Source organism: Galdieria sulphuraria (genome assembly GCF_000341285.1).
Source record: "Galdieria sulphuraria unplaced genomic scaffold scaf_19, whole genome shotgun sequence".
Taxonomy (NCBI): domain Eukaryota; phylum Rhodophyta; class Bangiophyceae; order Galdieriales; family Galdieriaceae; genus Galdieria; species Galdieria sulphuraria.
The window spans coordinates 160,790-179,761 of NW_005178456.1; the positions used below are offsets into that span (position 1 = coordinate 160,790).

General features: G+C 38.6%; 10 protein-coding genes across 11 annotated transcripts; 5 read left to right on the plus strand and 5 right to left on the minus strand.

Moving 5' to 3' along the window:
* Position 1: 1 nt before the first annotated feature.
* On the plus strand, positions 2–1,000 carry Gasu_26530 (uncharacterized protein). The gene is made up of 2 exons (XM_005706533.1): positions 2–678; positions 730–1,000. The coding sequence occupies exons 1-2, from the start codon at positions 19–21 to the stop codon at positions 868–870; spliced, it is 801 nt and encodes a 266-aa protein (XP_005706590.1). The 5' UTR covers positions 2–18; the 3' UTR covers positions 871–1,000.
* A 6-nt stretch (positions 1,001–1,006) lies between these two features.
* On the minus strand, positions 1,007–1,891 carry Gasu_26540 (uncharacterized protein). Its single transcript, XM_005706534.1, has 3 exons — positions 1,605–1,891; positions 1,488–1,551; positions 1,007–1,444 (listed from the first exon to the last, which is right to left on the minus strand). The coding sequence occupies exons 1-3, from the start codon at positions 1,775–1,777 to the stop codon at positions 1,304–1,306; spliced, it is 378 nt and encodes a 125-aa protein (XP_005706591.1). The 5' UTR covers positions 1,778–1,891; the 3' UTR covers positions 1,007–1,303.
* Positions 1,892–2,291: 400 nt separating this feature from the next.
* On the plus strand, positions 2,292–3,452 carry Gasu_26550 (transcription initiation factor TFIIB). Its single transcript, XM_005706535.1, has 3 exons — positions 2,292–2,428; positions 2,481–2,609; positions 2,660–3,452. The coding sequence occupies exons 1-3, from the start codon at positions 2,323–2,325 to the stop codon at positions 3,421–3,423; spliced, it is 999 nt and encodes a 332-aa protein (XP_005706592.1). The 5' UTR covers positions 2,292–2,322; the 3' UTR covers positions 3,424–3,452.
* Positions 3,453–3,456: 4 nt separating this feature from the next.
* On the minus strand, positions 3,457–5,051 carry Gasu_26560 (uncharacterized protein). The gene is made up of 2 exons (XM_005706536.1): positions 4,882–5,051; positions 3,457–4,834 (listed from the first exon to the last, which is right to left on the minus strand). Exons 1-2 carry the CDS (start codon positions 5,006–5,008, stop codon positions 3,483–3,485), a joined length of 1,479 nt encoding a protein of 492 aa, XP_005706593.1. The 5' UTR covers positions 5,009–5,051; the 3' UTR covers positions 3,457–3,482.
* Positions 5,052–5,086: 35 nt separating this feature from the next.
* On the minus strand, positions 5,087–11,371 carry Gasu_26570 (SWR1 complex protein, SNF2 family DNA-dependent ATPase). The gene is made up of 5 exons (XM_005706537.1): positions 11,331–11,371; positions 9,753–11,277; positions 8,985–9,706; positions 7,675–8,934; positions 5,087–7,606 (listed from the first exon to the last, which is right to left on the minus strand). Exons 1-5 carry the CDS (start codon positions 11,353–11,355, stop codon positions 5,784–5,786), a joined length of 5,355 nt encoding a protein of 1,784 aa, XP_005706594.1. The 5' UTR covers positions 11,356–11,371; the 3' UTR covers positions 5,087–5,783.
* Positions 11,372–11,411: 40 nt separating this feature from the next.
* Gasu_26580 (uncharacterized protein) lies at positions 11,412–12,371 on the plus strand. Its single transcript, XM_005706538.1, has 4 exons — positions 11,412–11,827; positions 11,899–11,954; positions 12,011–12,089; positions 12,141–12,371. Exons 1-4 carry the CDS (start codon positions 11,822–11,824, stop codon positions 12,204–12,206), a joined length of 207 nt encoding a protein of 68 aa, XP_005706595.1. The 5' UTR covers positions 11,412–11,821; the 3' UTR covers positions 12,207–12,371.
* A 10-nt stretch (positions 12,372–12,381) lies between these two features.
* Positions 12,382–13,262, plus strand: Gasu_26590 (2'-5' RNA ligase). Its single transcript, XM_005706539.1, has one exon. The coding sequence runs from the start codon at positions 12,390–12,392 to the stop codon at positions 13,218–13,220; it is 831 nt and encodes a 276-aa protein (XP_005706596.1). The 5' UTR covers positions 12,382–12,389; the 3' UTR covers positions 13,221–13,262.
* A 25-nt stretch (positions 13,263–13,287) lies between these two features.
* On the minus strand, positions 13,288–15,231 carry Gasu_26600 (tenascin). 2 transcript variants are annotated; one of them, XM_005706541.1, is made up of 13 exons: positions 15,094–15,231; positions 14,965–15,047; positions 14,859–14,914; positions 14,625–14,777; positions 14,525–14,576; positions 14,400–14,467; positions 14,084–14,346; positions 13,948–14,033; positions 13,862–13,902; positions 13,655–13,814; positions 13,548–13,600; positions 13,468–13,499; positions 13,288–13,417 (listed from the first exon to the last, which is right to left on the minus strand). In XM_005706541.1, exons 1-13 carry the CDS (start codon positions 15,195–15,197, stop codon positions 13,345–13,347), a joined length of 1,224 nt encoding a protein of 407 aa, XP_005706598.1. In that variant the 5' UTR covers positions 15,198–15,231; the 3' UTR covers positions 13,288–13,344. The 2 variants fall into 2 exon arrangements, with proteins under 2 accessions (XP_005706598.1, XP_005706597.1); XM_005706540.1 differs by having other exon boundaries at positions 14,625–14,772; positions 14,818–14,914.
* A 20-nt stretch (positions 15,232–15,251) lies between these two features.
* Positions 15,252–16,212, plus strand: Gasu_26610 (uncharacterized protein). Its single transcript, XM_005706542.1, has 2 exons — positions 15,252–15,414; positions 15,463–16,212. Exons 1-2 carry the CDS (start codon positions 15,298–15,300, stop codon positions 15,568–15,570), a joined length of 225 nt encoding a protein of 74 aa, XP_005706599.1. The 5' UTR covers positions 15,252–15,297; the 3' UTR covers positions 15,571–16,212.
* Positions 16,213–16,248: 36 nt separating this feature from the next.
* Gasu_26620 (uncharacterized protein) lies at positions 16,249–17,691 on the minus strand. Its single transcript, XM_005706543.1, has 2 exons — positions 17,272–17,691; positions 16,249–17,199 (listed from the first exon to the last, which is right to left on the minus strand). Exons 1-2 carry the CDS (start codon positions 17,573–17,575, stop codon positions 16,889–16,891), a joined length of 615 nt encoding a protein of 204 aa, XP_005706600.1. The 5' UTR covers positions 17,576–17,691; the 3' UTR covers positions 16,249–16,888.
* Positions 17,692–18,972: the final 1,281 nt, after the last annotated feature.

The following is an 18,972-nucleotide window of genomic DNA, read 5'->3' on the forward strand; positions in this document are numbered from 1 at the left end:
TGAAGTAATACTTGCTGTATGTCTCAATACTCTTCCCAGGTCAATAACATAGAAGAGGGTTTTCAAATTCTAGTCAGAGCTACCGAAATAGCTTCAGAGTTTCTCAAATTGGCTCAGGAAGATAGACGTCTGAAGTTGAATTTTCTATTATCTGCTGAAGCTTCTTGCACTCAAGCACATTCGAAGAAGACCACTTGTCCTTTGTCAACCTTTGATAGCGCTGAAATAACAGCAGGAAATGGTTTTTATGGGAGGGCCGATTCTGTTCCAGTTCAAGAGCTGGAAAATAGCGTTTTCGAGTGCTGTACTCGTGTTTACAACTCGAACCAACCAGATATACAAACGAAGAAAGACTATTCTATGCATCATTACTGTGAACCGGTCAACACCAATAGCTTTAAGCAAGTGAAAGTTGAAAGGAACAGACTGTTACCCTTACAGACTACCACTACCACGTATTGTGCAAGTGGTATGAACAGCAGTGGTTGTAATAGCAGCTTAGAATATAGGACAGGAAAGAAAGCAGTGCATTGTTTTTCAGAGCTATCCTCAGCAAATAGTTTTATGTCTCTCGATGGAAGCTCGAGACAGACTATATCGCGTCGAGGTAGGAGAAGAAACAATCCATCACTATCCGAAGAACAACGTAGAAAGCTAAGGACACTAAAAAATCGCGAGGTATTTCACAAATTATTATTTTATAGAAGAAACGCTCATTTGCTTCATTAGGCTGCAGAAAAAGCACGTATTCGTAAAAGGGAGAGGGAACGTCTTCTTGAAGAACATTTGAATAGAGTTTTGAATGAAAACAGACGACTTGAAAAAGAACTTTTATGGCTAAAAGAAGTTCGAGCTTCTTCTTGTCTATAGGATCAAGATATGGAGTGTACAAAGGCTTAATTTAGATACATGAATTGATTAGGTAAAAATGTTTTGTGTGAACAAATGATTGGAAGTGTTATCAATTTGGATCCATTTGTATAAAGTTCTCTTTTCTTTGTACTAAAATCTTCAAATAGTCTGTCAATCAAGTTCATTACCATGTCGTCAGGAAGATTCTTGTCCAGGCTTCACATGTTTTTCATCCAATACAAAAATGTGAAGAAACTGAAAGATATTGGAACAAGACAAATTCAATAGTAACGACTTGGAACTGTGTGCAATTCTTATTTTGCAGTGGATACTTTCTCAACCAGTACTTTCTTAGTCAACAAGCTATTGGCAAATCTTGAAGTCATCCTCCACTCATAAAAGATTGGGAGTTATCAGTGATTATTCAACTCCAAGGACAAACTAGAAACACTCAAGCTTTACCACGTTCAACTGGTTTCGGTTTGACTCCTGCTCTTAGTTTCTTCAGGTTTTGATAGGCGATTCGAACAAGTTCTTCAACATTGGCTACCCATTTTTCTTCTTTCCCCAGTTTGAAAGCATCTCTGACGAACTATTATTGTAAGCTATTGAACACAATAAATAGCAAAACTTACGTGTTTATCTGCTTCTAGTACGAGCCTTGACTTTTCTACCTGTTCAAGCGACCTCAGAATGTCTCTAAGCATAACAGTGAGACTACTAACTACACAAAAGTTTGGGACCTTCTTAACTTGTAAAGTCTTAAGATGATAGTTCTATTCACGCTCTTGAATTCCTCGTTCACTTTCGCCAAGGAAAAGGGTCGCCTACGAGACAATGCTGCTACTGTAGTCGCTCCTCCTGCCAAACAAACGCTTAGTCCAAATACTACAAAAATATTTTGGTAATATGGGTCCTTCTCCATAATTATCCCAACTCTAACCACCTCGTAAAATTCTGTGTACTCAAAACTTCACTCTGTGTAAAGTAATCAATTTTTACTGATTGCAACGAGACACACAAATAATGACTTTAGGTGCGAAACTAAAACGAAAATCTTTGCCTTTTTATATTCATCAAGAAAGAATATATATACGTGAAATAGTTGAAGAGTTAATCCCACGGAACGAAAGAAAGCCGGTTTGGTTGCAACCAACAACAACTTTTGTCGCTTCCTATCTCCACGTTTCTTGTATATCATAAGACGCACTTTTTCTTTCCCTCTTGACTATCATTCATAGAGTTTTACAAGATATTCAGCAGTTTGTCTTTGAAAGTATGATAGTTCATGTCAACTAAAAGCAAACACAGAAACAAGTATACAGAAAACCGAGATGCTATGAGATTGTACAAGTTCCGCAGAATATTTTTTCAATATATAGAATTGTCGCTTTATTCAAAATGTTTCAATGCAGTCAATATTTTTCAAAGACAAGTTTCTCAAGTCAGAAGTTGGATATTTGAGTTGGAATGAATGCCATCAGTACGAATTCCTTGTCGTCCTCCTTGGCTCCACAGCTAAACGCAGACGTTCCTGACACTTGTAAAGAATGCGGTAGTGACGACTTGGTTGAAGGTACATGAAGTACTTTCCATTCCTTTTGCTGAAGCAAACGTTGTTATCATAGACCATGCGCAAGGCGACGTGATATGTAGGAACTGTGGTCTCGTCGCTGCTGAAAGAATCGTGGATTTAGGCTCGGAATGGAGAAACTTTGAAAATGATGATAGTGGTACAGACCCAAGTCGTGTGGGAGGTTTGTACATTTGCACGTCATCAAAACCAGTTCACCACTTCTTCTATTAGGGCCGAACAACCCCCTTCTTGAGTCGGGTCCAAGTACTGTCATCGGAGGAGGAGCTGTTTCGGACTCTAGAAGCTTAAATGCTCGGTTGAATCGAGCTCAAAATAGGCACAACACCTCCAAAAGTGATCGCGTTTTACTTGATGCGTTTTCTTTGATAAGTCAATACGCAGAACGTTCTTACCTTTCACAGAGAGTAGTCGACAGAGCACAGGAGTTGTTCAAACTATATTTCGACCATCTCACTCTGAACCCACAAGGTGGTAGAACCCGCTATTTGAAAGAGCACGAAACTGTTTCAGTCGTCGCGGCTTCACTTCACTGGGCTTCCCAAATCGAAGGCGTTCCCAGAACTTTTAAGGAAATGAGTAGTTTAACACAAGTACCTAAGAAGACGCTCAGTGACACGTATCTTAAAATGAAACAAAGTCTCAAACTCAATCAACTGAATAAGAGCACCGAAGACTTTATTGGACGCTTTTGTTTTTATCTTCGATTACCTCATTTTTTCATTTCCAAAGCGCTTCAGATTGTGCAGGTGTGTCGAGATGTTGATGGAGTCTATGGAAGGAGTTATGTGACTATAGCTGCTGCCGCAATTTACACAGCTTGTGAGAAGTTTGGTGATGAAGAGTTGAAAAAAATGGTTCGTTTGCAGTTGCCGAAAGTATCTGGTGTGGAAATTGTGACTATTGTAAATACATTCAAAATAATGAAGCCGCATTCAGATAAGATTTTGGAAAGTCGACAAAGCAATGTGCATTGAACAAGGGCAACGTTGAAGGGACTAGAATAGAGATATCTTATTTTCTGTTCCAGTAGGTTTTATTTTGAAATATCCATTAAATGGTGTTCTTTTAAAGTGAGCGTAGTGCGAGGTACAAACATAACTCGTTGAAAATGATACAACTGATTTCTAATGCGAACTTTAGTCACGCCCCACAGGATTTCATTCCACTGTAGATTCTCTTCAATATAAGTAACATGTGATGCTGGTAAAGGAACACCTAAAGCAAAAATGGCCTCGTAGTCTAGTTTTTGAGGATTTTTAACTTGGCTAAAGCAAAACCTTAGTATATGAGAATTCAACGCTAATTCATATCGGTCAGAAATTGTTTCCAAATAAACAACCTCATTCTTGAGTCTTTGACTAAACCAACTTTGGGAGTCTAAGTCTTTGTCTAAAAACAAAGATAGCGAGTAACACAAGCACAACTCGTTTGAAAGATTGATGGTATAATACTTGCAGAACATTTCCTCCAAGGAAGTCATGTTTGACTTTTCAGAGGAATACGATCGAAAAGATATTGGCCAATGCGGCAACTCTAAGACTCTGTCTCGAGTATTTTCTATTCTTAACAAGTTGATGAAATTAAAATCATTCAGAGGCAAAGATTGAAGTTGCAAAACAGTACCTCCAGCTAAGACTACAGCTACGCAAAGAATTGTGTAGAAATAACCACTTTCTTGTGTACACTCTCTTGACTGATAACAAAATCTACGACTAGAAGGAAAATAGGTTTCGGAATGATACTTCGTGACTTGAATCAAAACAGCCAACTCAACAAAGGTATTTGGTGACGCATATCCAAGACATGCATATCCTGAGTGCATAACAGCAGCAACAAGATCAGAATCTTCGCTATAATAGGCATCACCCCAAATGTTGCGACTCTTCACTGAAGGATTATATAATGTAAGATGTTCTGCTGCTATTCGGATCTCTACTAAAATACTTTCTTGTTCGTCAGAACTCAATAAGGAATCTAATGGAAGACAACGTCCTGGTTCATACCAAAAGCGAGGAATGGAAGAGTCTCCTAGTTTGTAAAATGAACGACTCAACAAAGCTTTCTCAGACCCATCCTCCATCATTTCTTCTTGTTTTACCATTTTCAAACAACTTTGAGGTTCTAATTTATCTTGTTCAGTGGTCATGTGTTCTTGATCAAACCGCTCTTCAAAACGAAGCTTGACGTATGGACCTTCGTAACTGCTCATGGGAATAGGATTCGCAGGATTTTTCTTGGAATAATTAGGAATCTTGCAGTTTCCAACAACACCAAGAGTAGGCTGGATGGTTTCCGAAGTAAAAGATATTTCAGGAAGAGTATTCTTCACAGCTTCTACTTGTTGGGCTGCTTCCTTTTGTGAAAAGTTGAAACTATCGGGGTGGCCTAATACAAAAATGAAAAAGAGAAGTGAAAAATAAAATTTCAGATACTTTTCGGGCTTTGAGTAGCTTCCTTAGGATTCTGTGCTTCTTCCATTGAGCTTGTAAAGTCTGCAAAAGCGGTAGGATTCATAACTAAACTGCGGTCACTAGAAAATCCTGAGACTCGGTCATCCATTGCTGTACACTTGTTTGTGTCTAAAAATAAGGAATAAAAGGAATCATAAAATATCGAATGGCTTCGTCTTCGTATCTTTATCTATGCAACACTATTTCAATGTGAGAGTTGTTTCTCCGGACCCCAAAAAACAAACTGGTTTGTTTCAAGGAAAAGATTATCCAATGGATGATTTCAAAAACGGAAGGTAACCCTTTCAGATATTTCATTCCAACCTTATCTTCGTCAAGTTGATGCTTCTGTTTTTCCTACTGTACGAAATATTCTTATTGAAATTGTTTATTATAGACCAAGTTGTTAGTGACTCTCATTGGCAGCATTTCAACCCATTTTCAAAACGGTAAAGTTTCCCTCAAGGCTTCCCTTGGGACTCTATCACTTCTTTTACAGTAAGTGCTCTGAGTCTTTTCAAAAACTCCAATTTGGTATGAGGAGTTCTTGAAAAGCATATTCAAATAAATGTGGTGGTTGAGAACTTTCACAGCAACTTCTAGCAATGGAGGATGCGGGGAACTTACAGTTTTACAACTCCCTTCCAATATCAACTACGGTCTTTCTCTAGATTCGCCTAACCTCCAAAAAACTTTGCATGTTAGCTCAATCTCTCCGTTATAATCATGGAAAATATTCATGTGAAGCAGACCAGTGAAAGCTCTTGTATCCTTAACGGTACTTCATCTAGCAAGAAAATATAGTCAAGTACTTGATAACTTCTGATATCAACTTGCATCCCAAAACAAAACAAAGGTTCCTCTTAAGAATATAACAAAGGTTATTATCGAGACTCGTCTAGTCTCAAGGATTTCCTACTACGTTTCAAACTATTTGTTGAAGTTTGCCATTCATTTGCTTGGGTTTTATCTCTCGATAGAGAAGAATCTGAGCTAAGAACTTCGTCTCTCGTACTGACCTGCACTCTATCTCCTCTTGTGTAGTTGGAGGAAGAAGAAATTCTTGAATGCATAGGATTTGTATCACTTTGAAAGTTTGCACCGTTCTCAAACGAGAGCTTAACATCTGTTTTCCAATTACGCGATTGTTCTGATTGTTTTCGCATCAATTTTGTTAAAATAGTAGGTCTCATACTGAAGCCCGAGGAGCTCATTGTTGTTCCCGCTTTGGGAAGAGTCAATGACTTTGCATTTAACAACTGAGACCTCTGCTCCCCAGACCACGATCCCATATTATTTAAGGGTCGTTTTAGGCTCTTTCCATACATTTCCGATTTTTGAGGTTTCTGACTTTGCCTAAAAGAACGAAATGTTCCTTGGGCAGATAGAATAGAACCGGAGCCTGAATAGTTGACTCGCGAAAACATTGAAGATCTCCTGATAAATGGCTGCTGTGAGCGAACATCGGTAGTTTTGAATCCTGGTTTCCATTCTTCGTTTGTAATTTTTGGAGAAGGAATAACCTCAGGTAATATTGTTGTGGCAACTCCCTCTTCAATCATGGACTTTTCAAGTTTTGCATAAGAAGGATGTGGCTCTACTAGAGTACAAACTTCGGCACTCGACACTCGACCTCCATGATTTTGTTTCCAATTTTTCTGTACAGCAGAAACAAGCAATGATAAATGCCGCTTCAACAAATGCGAATCAGTCGATGCATTTTGGAACGAATCAGATGATTCTCTGCTATCGTTCGAGAAACTTTCAAATCTAGCCTTGCATTCGTACTCCGTTCTCGGTCTCTTAAGTCTACAAAGGCTAAAGGTAGTCCATTTTAGCCAATATCGACATATTAGGTAGTTCTCATAACATGACTTTACAGTTCTCAACAGTTCTCGGTCTTCATCCGATGTCCATAACAGGAATTTGTCCTCTGAACCATCAAAGAATGTTCGACGTGGTGCTCGAGCTCTATTCCTTTCGTGACTCCGCAACTGTTTGTTAGTCACTGGCGACATCGTTCCTGTTCTGTTCATACTGCCTCCTTCCCAAGAATCGGCACCTTTATTAATATAGGAGCTTTGACCATTTTGTTCCAAAAACTTTGGTTCTAACGTATTTGCTTTTTGAAGACGAGTAGCATCGGAGGTTCTACTCAATCGAGAATACGCGTACGGAAAGAAAGCAGCATCTTCTGCAGATTCTATTCCTATTGCAGCTGTTTTGTCTACAACAGTCGACATTGTCATTTCTTCCTTTCCACCATCATGCAGTGGCAAATATATTTTCAAACAAGTGCCTGAATTCTCAATAGCTCTCGAATAACTCGATCTACTGTCCTCATCCATCATTCTGGTGTAAAACAACTCGGTTGGCGAGTCTTCTCGTAATGGATCTACAACTAAAAACTTTCTTGAGTTGAATAAATTGATAAGAGTAGAAAGTTTCTCAGGAGCAAAAATTTCAGTTCTGATTCTGTCAAGAATATTAAGGGAATAACACTGTATTCCTGAAATGCTCCGATTATTCTCATATTCAAATACTATATCAATGTCTTCCAACACATCGTCTACCGCATCCACTGAAAAAATAGAATTCACTCGCTCTATCTCCCCACTTTCAATAATTGAGCTGAAATATTCTTCAAGTCTATCCCTTTGACCAGATGTGGCAGCAAACGAGTTTTCCTCGAAATTTTTTGCGCTTTCTAAACAATACAAAGAATCACAAGTATTAACAAAGCATGCCACTAAACAAAACCTGTGATCATATTACCTGTCAAGCACCTATTTGACGTAACCCGCGATTCGATGTTATCATAACCAGGATCCGAGATTAGCTCTGAGATAAGTTGAAGCAATTTCGGGTTTTTTATAGAAGTAACTGACGAAAAACCTTTGAAAAGATTTTGATAAATGTCTTTCTTCATCATTCTTTCTTCGACAGTTTCACTCGAAACCAAATGTAAAACATGAATAGGTCTTTCTTGTGATAGATTATATACAGTATGCTCAACCTGAGAATCCTTCTCCAGGTCCAAGCAATGTTCAAAATAGATAAGCGTATCTACACCCGAAAACTTTTGCCAGGAAACATTTGAATCAACAGTCATTATACAGCACAAAAGTTCGGAGTTTTGACTAAAATTAGCCGCCACTGCATAACGCTGCTTTCTAGAAATGGTTGAATCGAGACGTGCATAAGTGAATTTGTTCAGGAGCATGAAATATTCAAGAACATCTAAAACCGACAGAGTATTGCAAACGACAACACACCTACGTGCCAGTTTCATAAGGTTTTCCAGTAACAAACGCAAGCACGTCAATTTTCCACTGTTGGACTCCATATGGAAGGACATTCGGTATCTTGAACAGCTATCGTGTTGAGCAGTGTTTTGCATATAAAGTTTCAAAGATTCCAATCTATTTTCGTAATCTGTACGAGGGTGGTTGATGACTGGAGTCTTAGCAACTGCTCTCGTTACACCAAAGTCCATTATACTCAGAGTTCTGGAAAACTTTCGAGTCTCTACTGCATGAAGTAGCTCGGGATAAAAGGAAACTGTTTCAAACATGTTTCTGTTTGTACATTCTATAATGTTAAAGAAAGCTGATGAAACAAGACTTTTCATGTATCTATATGCTGGTTTCAGCAATAGTTCTGTTGGCACATCCAATGTCTGCAAATATGAAATTTTACGACTCAAGCTGAATTCTGGGTCTTCTTCGGTCAAGGACTCTCTTTGCGAAGATGATTCGTTATTTACCAAAAAACGAAAGGACTGTTGCCATTCTTCTTCGCCCGAAAGTAAGTATGATGATGTCGAAGGCTGTATCGAATTTTCGCAATTATTCTCCTTGTTCCCATTTGAATATAGCTCGGAGTGCAACAAAGAAAGCGATTTACGAATTAGAAAGAAGCTACTTTCATAGGAAAACATCTTCATATCGCATATTTCAAAAATGTCTTTTGGAATATGAAACTGGATGTTCGGTAACGAGAAAGGTGACGATGAAAAAGTTGGTTCTATAAACTCTAAAAAGACATTCACAACAAACATAATACTTTAGGAGAACTTAAAATACCTGCGGAGTTACAGATTCTTTTCAAGGCATTCACCATAAAAAGCAAATCACTAAATGAATACTGGTTAGGATAATCTGACAGTCTCTTCTTCGAAATGACTTCATTATAAATTCTTCTTTGTTTTTTGCTCAACGAGCAAGTCACAATTTCCTCAATCCTTTTGGGAAAATTAGCCAACAACTGTTCCTTCTTCCTACGTAATGTGAAAGGTTTCATTGCCCTTTCTAACTTGTTCATAATAGGTTTCAGACGGCTGCCAGAAAGTCGCTCTGTAAATGAAACGTCAATGTTTCGCAACTCTTGAGGCAAAATTTTCGGAACTAAAAGCCGTAAGAATCTCCACAAATCACTAAACAAGCAGATGTCGTAATGTCCCGTTAGTAACATGCGAAACTCTGACTGGAAATTTTCCAACAACTTGAATTCCTCATTTCTGAGATTTCGTAAATTATGTGCATCTTTCAGAATCAAACAGTGCCATCTTCTCCGAAACAAAGCATCTGCTATATCTTTAAGATATTCATAAGGGCACAAAAACATTAGAAACTTTCCAGAACTGGCAGAAAATGAGTCTCTTTGAGTCAAGCTACTCTCTTGCTTGTCTAGCACAACGATCTCAATTTTGGAAAGCCAACGTTTACATTCCTTGTCCAAACGCTCCATTTCTGCCCTTGAAGCAATCATTAGGAAAGGGTCCATGTTCACTCTTTCATTTGCAAGCCTTATAAAACGTCATAAACAAATAAAATACTTTTAGCAGCACCTACCAAGTGAGGAAAGCTATCACACTAACTGTCTTTCCACAATTTCGATCATCAGCCAATAAAACATTCCATTTGCGCAAGTAACACGAGGCCAGCCACTGTACTGCTTTGAACTGAAATTCCTTCAATGTGCCATTGAAATAAGGAATGCGTTCTATGCAACTCGAAGACGAAAAATTCTCATCTCCAAACATATTTGTAAGTTTGTCTAAAAATGAAAAAACACTTTTTTCAAAGAACCCAAAGTCAACAAAGCAGTTCCTTTGAAATCCAGCGACATTGTTATTTAAAGTAAAAGAATTTTCCTTCTCGTCAATACGTTCATCAAATTTAACTCCACTATAAGTATCTTGCCCTTCAGGCTTGTTAACATTTCCGGTATTCATCAAATATTCCTCAGGATCAACATATGAAGACATGTTATTAACAGAGTCAAAGAGCGCCGTTATTTCCTCGTCTCTTTGTTCTTCTGTAGATACAAGACATTCACACAAGGTTGTCCCTGCTTCCGCTGAAGTCATTTCAGACGTCTTCTTGTCTCCCTCTAAATCGAAATTCTCCTCATTTGAGTTCGGAATCTCATTTCTTGAATCATCCAACACTAAAAGACTCTCATAAAGTTGTTGTTCTGCTACACTGTCTGTGTTTCTGTTTCGTTTCATGCTTGCCCCAAGATACAAGTTTCTTGACGACTTCCAAAACTTGACAACGAGACTGGCAAGTGAATTTGCTCTGAATCTTCTTTCCGTTTCATTACACAATGTGCTTACATTTCTACAGGCTAAATCATCAGCAATTCGTTTAGCCAAACAAATTTTGTGCTTTCTCTCCTCTCTAAAGTCGACTGCAAGCCAAACAACTTCATCTAATAAATAGTCCCATAAGACCTTTGCCCTTGGAGGTTCAGGTTGTTTGGGAAGCCTTGTCATAGCTAATGTAGTGTTCTTCTTCACAATTTCGCAAGCGGCTTTTAGAATATTCTCTTCGTATGAGAGTCTGTGCGGTGGGTCCGATTGACCATAAACATAACTCGCTGGAAGAGCCGGCGCACTTGAAAAAGAAACTGGAAACTGTTTTGACGCAATTTGATAATTACCGAAAGAGAGTAAATCTACTTCGCTTCTTTGTAATTGATCAAAATCAGGAAGCTTCTTTTTTGCTTCCCGCATTGTTTTCGCCCTCAGCAATGCTGCTGTAGAAGCCGACACTTGTCGTTCAATAACCAAAAGCTGCCTTTTGTGTTCGTCTCTTGAGGCTACTGCTCTTCTGCGGATGTCTTTGAGTTTCTCCAAAACTCGATGTCTCGCGCGCTCCAACTCAATGTTCTGAACTTGTCTCTCTAGTAACTTTTGACCATCCGCCCTATCTTTTTCAGTCGTCGATACTTTGCAATCAGGGTGTTTGACATTCCGAATCCTAAGCGTGGGTGATGAATTGGTTGAACGGCTACCGGTGCTTTCAAACTCTACATTAGCAATTTCTTGTTCCGAGACAGAATACGACTTTCGTTTTCTGCGAAGCTTTTCTTCTATAAATTCAAATATTGTTTCTAAAAACGTCTTGCAAACTAAGTTCACCAACCTCTCAAACTCGAAACCTCGTCCATCAATGCCAAAACGACTGCAAGGTTAAACCCAACATGCTGTACTCATCAAGAAAATCAAAAACTTTATAGAGATTTCGAAAATGCAAGCAAAATTCGGCATGAAGCTTTGAGTTGAACGCCAAAGCAAATACTACTCCAAAGAACAACGTTCAGATGACAACAAATGACCAGTAAAGAGAATAAAGTCTGAACTTTACTGAGTGTAGAATTTTTACTCGTTTTCCTCGTTTAGCTTGGTAGCTTCAGGCAAGGAATGTAGACTTGAGACTTCACGACTTGTAGATAAGAGTGCCTTTATTTGCTAGGCCCTGTACAAATCGCATAGCGTTAAGTTTGTCTGTAGAAAAGTTTTAAAACAAGAAGAGTTTACGCACAAGGTTGGCGTTTGGACAAGACGTTGTCGTGACACCGTCGCACGTTATCATTCAAGTCTTACACTACAAGACCACCCCGTAGCGTATCGAAAATGAAAGTGAGTTCTTTTAATAATATTTCTGAGAAAAATTTCTGGGATTAGCAAAATATAGCTGAATTGTTTGTTAGGATAGTGTCTTCGAATCCGCAGCAGAAGAACAAGTACGAATCCCACTTACTTGTGAGTCATTCGTTTTTCCGATCGAATTCCTTGTCAAAAAGCATAGAAGCCTTTTTGAAGTGTCTGTGATTTACAGAGTGTCGAATATAGCTTTATTATCAACGTTGCACGGAGGTCGCTTCCAAGTGTTTTCCTGAAGGTTCCAATCAGGTTTTTCTTTTTAAAATCCAAACCAAACTTCTTATGTTAGTGGAATAGAAGAATATTCCTTCTTTCAACGGTACCAGGAATTGTTCTCAAGCTCAAAAAAATGTAAAGTTCTCGTTCGAAAAGACAAAAAAATTTGCATAATTTTGGTATTGAGGTTTCATTCAAGTGTTCTATATCAAAATGAAGTTGAGTTGGCGAATAAATGCAATGAGGAAACGCTTTAATGAGCTTTCGGAAGACTATAAAATGAAATGAATTGTTCTTTATCAATCTTACCTTGCCAATTGCTATGGAATCTGCCAGAGTCTTTGTCGGGCTCAAACCACCAGAGGCTGTCTCCCAGTTGATCGTGAGATATCAAAAGAACCTTCAAGAAGCTATTCTTGATAGAGGTTCAAGTATAAACTTATTGGGAGGAAAGCAGTCAAGTTTCGTTCGCTGGACTGCTCAAGATTCACTTCACCTCACGCTTCATTTTATCGGTTCTGTTTCTCGGGAAGTTCTAGATTCCTTACGATGGAAGTTTCGTGAGAAGGTTTATCAAATAAAGCCTTTCAAAGTTACTCTTGGTTCGATGGGATTTTTGCCAAAGAACAGGAAGAATATGCGAGTCGTTTACTTGAGTGTGCTGGATCCCGAGAAAAACTTAGATTCCTTAGCTGCTAGAATACGTTCCTGTGTATTAGAACAATTTGGACTCGCCAACGAGTCAGCAGTGGTTGTGGATTCTGATATTTCGTCTTCTGCTGTGAGTCAGGCTGATATCAAACAAAGTGAAGTTCTTCCCAGTCTCGATCAGCAGACTGCGTTGAGTGAAAGAAAACAAGAAAACGTCTCTTTTTATGAAACGCTTGACAAATTGAAAAAGTCTCATCCTTTTTTGAAGGGAAGTGATAGCCCTTTCCTCCCTCATATCACACTGGGAAGATTGGAAAGAACAGCCAAACGAGAGGAGAGAGATTACTTAGCTTCTGTTATCTCGAAGACTTCATTGTTGAATGAACCATCTTTACATATCGGTAATACTATTGAATGGGAGGTCAAGTCGTTTGTCTTTTATGAGTCTGTTCAAGAAGATGGACACTCACAATACAAAATCTTGGAGGAATTTTACTTTTGAAAATCTTTTGCCGCATTCGAAAAAATCTTAATTGGTTATTGTGAATATTATCTGCTCCATCCTTGCCTCTCAACTGTTATTATTTACTTACCGCACCACGCACTCGTTATTCATGCTGGCGTTATTACTGTGCTGTTGTTGTTGTTAGCTGGTTTAATGGCCTCCGACGCAATATATTTTTAGAAACTGTTGTAGAACTATAATAATTCATCAATTTTAAGTTGTCTTTAAACTGCGTAATACTCACAAGTTGTTCGTACTTTGATGAACATTCATATGCTATCAAGAAGGATCAGGAATTTTAGCTTATTTTGTCACTTGCTCTACCTTGTTTTGAATCGGATCATTCGTATCGGCATCTAACCAATCAATTTTGGTTCCTGAGCATTGAAATGACGGTATTTCATTGCGTTCGACATAAGAAACAGGCGTACCTGTGAGAATAAGTTCTTCCAAGAGAACGGCTTGTGAATCCTCTTCTGCCGCAGGAAGCGTAAGCCACATTTTTTTGTTATGTTTTTCTTCACGTAGTTCGTTCCTGAGTACAAATATGGAAATGTATGAAGAAAAAAGTAAGACAAAGAAAGCGACAACCTAATACAGGGTTGAAAACTTCCAAATTGGAGAAGTGTCGTATATACCGAAAGGAATGCTATCTTTCCTTTGCTTGGTTGCTGACTACCTATCATGTTTTTCAGCGAGAGAATGAAAAGACTGGGGTCGTTACCATTATTGAACGACAAAATTACCAAGTTTCCGTTTAAGCGTGAAGTAACATTCAGTTGATCTGTTATTGATTCCATCGCATACTCCCTAACGTTTGAGTTAAGGAAGCTTGCTATCTTAGTCGTTGATTCGAGTACCTGATAGTAACTCGAGTAGAATATATATCCTCGACTTTGGTAAGAACAGCAACCCCAATGGAAGTTTTTCCCTGTTGAGACGATTCTAAAGTTAGCTTTTCTATCGAGCATGAGGAGTTTTGAATACAAGAATCTAGAAGAGTTTGATGTTGCAAAGCATGACTGTTTGTCTCCTGGTATTTGGAAAAGTGTACAAGGAATATATTTTTTCTGGGAACATGTATCTTCCGAGAGAGGTTCGCAGCCATCATATTCCATATTTCCTTGAAGATTCAATCTTATATTTAGTTCTTTGATGGTTTCTAAAAGTAAGCACCTTGGTAAAGTTAAATATTGGAAAGTCAATAATTTCGTTAAAAATTATAACTGCTTGCTCTCGCGAGACTATTGTGAATATAGTGAAATTTTCCATCTGAAGACAATCAAAAGCAAGGATGTTACCAGGTTCAGGCTTCGGAACAGGCAAGGGCCAATTTGGTATTGTTACCGCTCTCTAAATTTCTTCATCATATCGAATCAATGAGAGTAAAATTGCTCTTACATTAAGAGCTGAAAGAGATCCTCCCATTAAAGTATTGCTTTGTTGACTCTGGATTCTTTGAGACTCTTCGATCCACCACTTATACACTGTACTGTTATGTGTACTCTTACTACAGTCGTTGCCATACCATCCAATATTGCACAAGCATCTTCTCTAGTTAGTATAATAAATAAACATACGATTAACTGTCTACCTTCCGGTCAGTGTATCACAATTTCCATTGCCACTACAAACTTGAATATCCTTATTCTGTGGACATCTTCGATAGCGACACCCGTCTCCTCGATATCCTGTATTTAAAAGTGTGTCGGAGAAATTTTCTCGTTAACAGCAGACTCACCAGCAAAACATAGACAGGACCCATTGACGCATGCACCTTGATCGCCATAACAATTCTGAGTACATTCATTATTACGAGAGGAACTTAAAACGTAGAGTCACTAGGACGAAAGTCATCAGGCTGACTTACCAATCCGGTGGAAGATATCCTGCAAAGCAATGACAAGTCCCATCTTCAACTGAGCAGATACCATGTTCTGAACATGAACTGTCAGAGGGTCCGTCGCCTTTCATAGCTGAGTCCACCACAATTATGTAGTAATTTTAGACATTACCTACTGGACACGTTTCAAATACTTGGGGGACGCTGAGTTTTTTGCTTATCGAGTTGCACATGCTTCATTTTTTAGTGAAATACTTTGCGTCGTTCTTCGAGTTATTTGCTTACTTTGCAATATTTAAACTTAAGGAGCAAAATTGCGAAGAGCAGACCTCGGGACAGCAGTTTTTCGTAAGTATGCAGTCATCTTTGCAAGAACATGCCCCCTGCTGATTCAAGTCGACGCATAAGACGACTCTGTTCCTTCGTTTAGTTCATAGTTATACACTTGGTTACGGTGCTTACGCGCCTGGGAGACAGTTGCTTGCTGCAGTTCCTCTTGTATAGCTTATTACATAGTTTCCGTTCAGTGGGCAAGGTATAAAAACGCGAACAACGTTTGAGAGTACTGTATTACTACAATAAGCCTGTATACTATATGCCTTGCGCGAGTTTTAGATGATTTCCGAAATATATCGATCTTTACTCACAGTTCCACACGGTAGAAGCAGTTCGGGTTTCTTAGAACTGTATATGTGTTCAGCTTGGTATTTTTTGAAGATAATGTTGCACGATTCTCCTGCTCCTATATTCAGGTTAATTTATCGATTGCAATATTTTTGCTTATCCAACTTGCGTTTTATATCCTTGGTAACATTGAAACTGATCGTTAAGGTCAAGTTCATGATTGCATTCTCATAGGGGAAGCCCTAGAAACTCAAAACATTACTACTGAACTTGTGATATTACTTTCTTACATAAGGGACAAAGCTGTCATTGTAATTAGAATAAACATTGAGCTGTGACCATTGCAAGATTGGAGGTGTTTCCACTTTTCCTACTGTTGTGCCCATTGCAGTTTTTATTTGGATTCCATTTATATGTATCAAGAAAAAGGAGAAAAATATATTCTTGAGAAGCCAACCTTGATTCATCTTGTCAACGAGTCTTCCCCAATCTTCGAAGGTCGATTACATCAAACTTCATTCCCTTATTCATTTTTGCTGGTAATTTTGGCGCTTCCTATAGAGGTGCATTTTTTTTAATCTCGCTCCTTCGCTCAAGTGGCATTATGGAGACAGTTTCCTCGAGTATTGAACCAACAGTACTTGAGGAATAGCTCATTTAAGAAGCAGTTCCCTGGTTAGAGAAAGACAGAGTTGTTTCTATTGTCTGACGTCACAAGGACAACCACGAAAAACCTCAGAGAACCTTTATTGATAATTCAGCTTATGTAAAAATGTCTTGCTATGTTGTAACAGGACGCCATGATACTCGCTTACGTCACTTCAGTTCTATAATTTGTAACAAGTGTTCTGTACTTATTTTGAAAGTTGTTCCAGTTTCCAACTCTGGTTCGTTGTGCGAAACCAACAGTCGTCAGTCTTAAATTTGTAAGAATAAACCAAATATTCTATATGGCCTTCATTCACGATAGAGTATGAATAAAATCGTCGAGGACGAGTTTACTAATTGTATCTTAGAACAAAGTTGGAAACTGTAATGACGAACTCATGCCAGAACCGACTGAACCCTTTGATCTATCGTATCCGTAGAAACCTGCCGCCACCACCACCACCAAACAGAGAGAGGAAAGTTGAGCCTATTCTATCTTCCCCTCTGGCTTGCGAGCTACCACCTTCGCCACTTTCACCAACCAGCACAGTCAACTCCTTTCAGATTTCACAGCAACGCCGCCAAAGGCAATACCGCCTGCACCACCACCACCTTCGACATCACCAACGACGACTGACCTAACGTTGTGAGCGCTGGCTGGCATCTTGACAGCGTGTACACCGGGAATATCAAAGCTGTATTTATACTCTATTCGAGGTTTTCCTACTTGAGTAACGAAGTACGCTTGAGGGTTACTGTCGAGAAAAGGCTCCAACAAGCCTTCTTCCAAATATCCCTGAAAAAGATTCCTCGAAATTCCTTGAACCGACTCGTAGACTCTCCCTTCTCTTGAGGAAACGTCTTCCAGCGAACATATGTTTGTCGCAAAACTTGTATCCAGGGAAACATCGTTCACTATTAAACCAATCTAACTAAGAGCAGTCTCTTTACAGTCTGATATATCAGCAGGTATAATCATGGGTGGTGTTAAGCGCACAGAAAAGACCTTGTACAATGTTCGGTCTTCAATTACTATCTTGCTGCAAAACCAACCGAAACAGAGGGACGTTTTGGAACTTGTATAAGTACCGGGAAATGAGTGGTTTACTTTTGGCCTTCTCCTGCCATAAGAAAATATAACAAAAATATAAGGGTTACCCAATACATAAGAGGAACTTGCAGGGGAGCAATAAAGTATCAGTACCACCATCCTATTTAATCTATTATTCGGGATCATAAGCAGCAAGGGTGCGCAACAGACAAGTTGATCCACCAATGAATGGTTAGCAATTGCCAACAAATATTCTGAGGCTATGGGTGGTCGAGTAGAAATGGATCCCCAACTACTTGTCTGCGCTGGATGATGACAAATTGCGCTGACGGCAATGGCTCATTTGTCGATTGATTGTGTAGGCATGTTGTTTGTCAGTTGGTTACTTGTCTTGAAGTTAAACTCCCTTCATCGTTATCAAGCTGATACCTGCTATACAATGGTGAAAAGAGCTCAGTTAAGGCTCTTATTCTGGTTCGTTTGTAGAATTATTATTATACATTTTGCAAGGAAGCAAATGCTATTCCTCTTTCCCTGCCTGCTCTATAATCTTATGATTTATGCTTTTGTTTCATGGAGCGTTCTACATGTGTATCTCCAATTCTGTATCCAATAGATCTTTGCGATGATGCTAGCTCCTAGGAATCTATAATAAAATACTCTCGTCTGAAGCAAAGTTGACATGCAATATGTTTCTTAAAATCCTATACATTCACTCGACTGTAAAGCAAGGTAACACAACACGAGTCCCAATCAAAAGTAATTTATCAAGTCTTTCAACGATTGCATAGAGAAAACGACGCGTACATTTGTGAAGAGTTGAATCACGACACTAGTCACTCTTTAGAAAAGCATTTCTCTAAAGCTCAATATTAAGATAGAATTTGAATAAAAATCCAACAACATGACATCTTTGTCCACTACAAAATATACCATTTGTATTAGGGCCATAAGAATTGTCACCTTTTGAAAAAAAAGCCAGACAACCTTATATACGCCCTCTATCATAATCAGCAAATGAAACGGAGACATCTCTCAAGATGTATAGACGAAAGAGGCTATAAATTCCTCTGAATACGAGACATTATTCTATTTTGCAAAGGACAGTTTGATAGGAATTCCGATAAAGACCCTGCACAAGCAAAAGCGAGAGATATTCATAAATACAGATTCAAACAAGATTCGCTTTGCTGTTAAAATGTCGGAGAGATGATCGAAACTGGAAACATGTAAGAGTTTTATAGACTCCAGGACAAAATAATATTTGCGAAGAACGTTTGATATAAAAGACACATAACAAATAATCATTAGTTCACCATGGAAATCGACTTCTACAGTTTCAGTAAATGAAGAGTAAAGCCAAAGGTTGCGATCGAGTCCATTCAATAGATCATCATTTCGCATAGAACAGTTGCAAAGTTACCCGAAAAAACTGTTCCAAGCTTATAATTGAAAAGTAGAAATCGGTATCCAAGCAGATTGAGGAATCTATTTTCTCAGAAACAAGCAATATTCTCGAGTTTCGTTCGACTCTTTGAGAGATACTCTCTAATAGACTTTCTATTGGTATGATTGATGGCAAG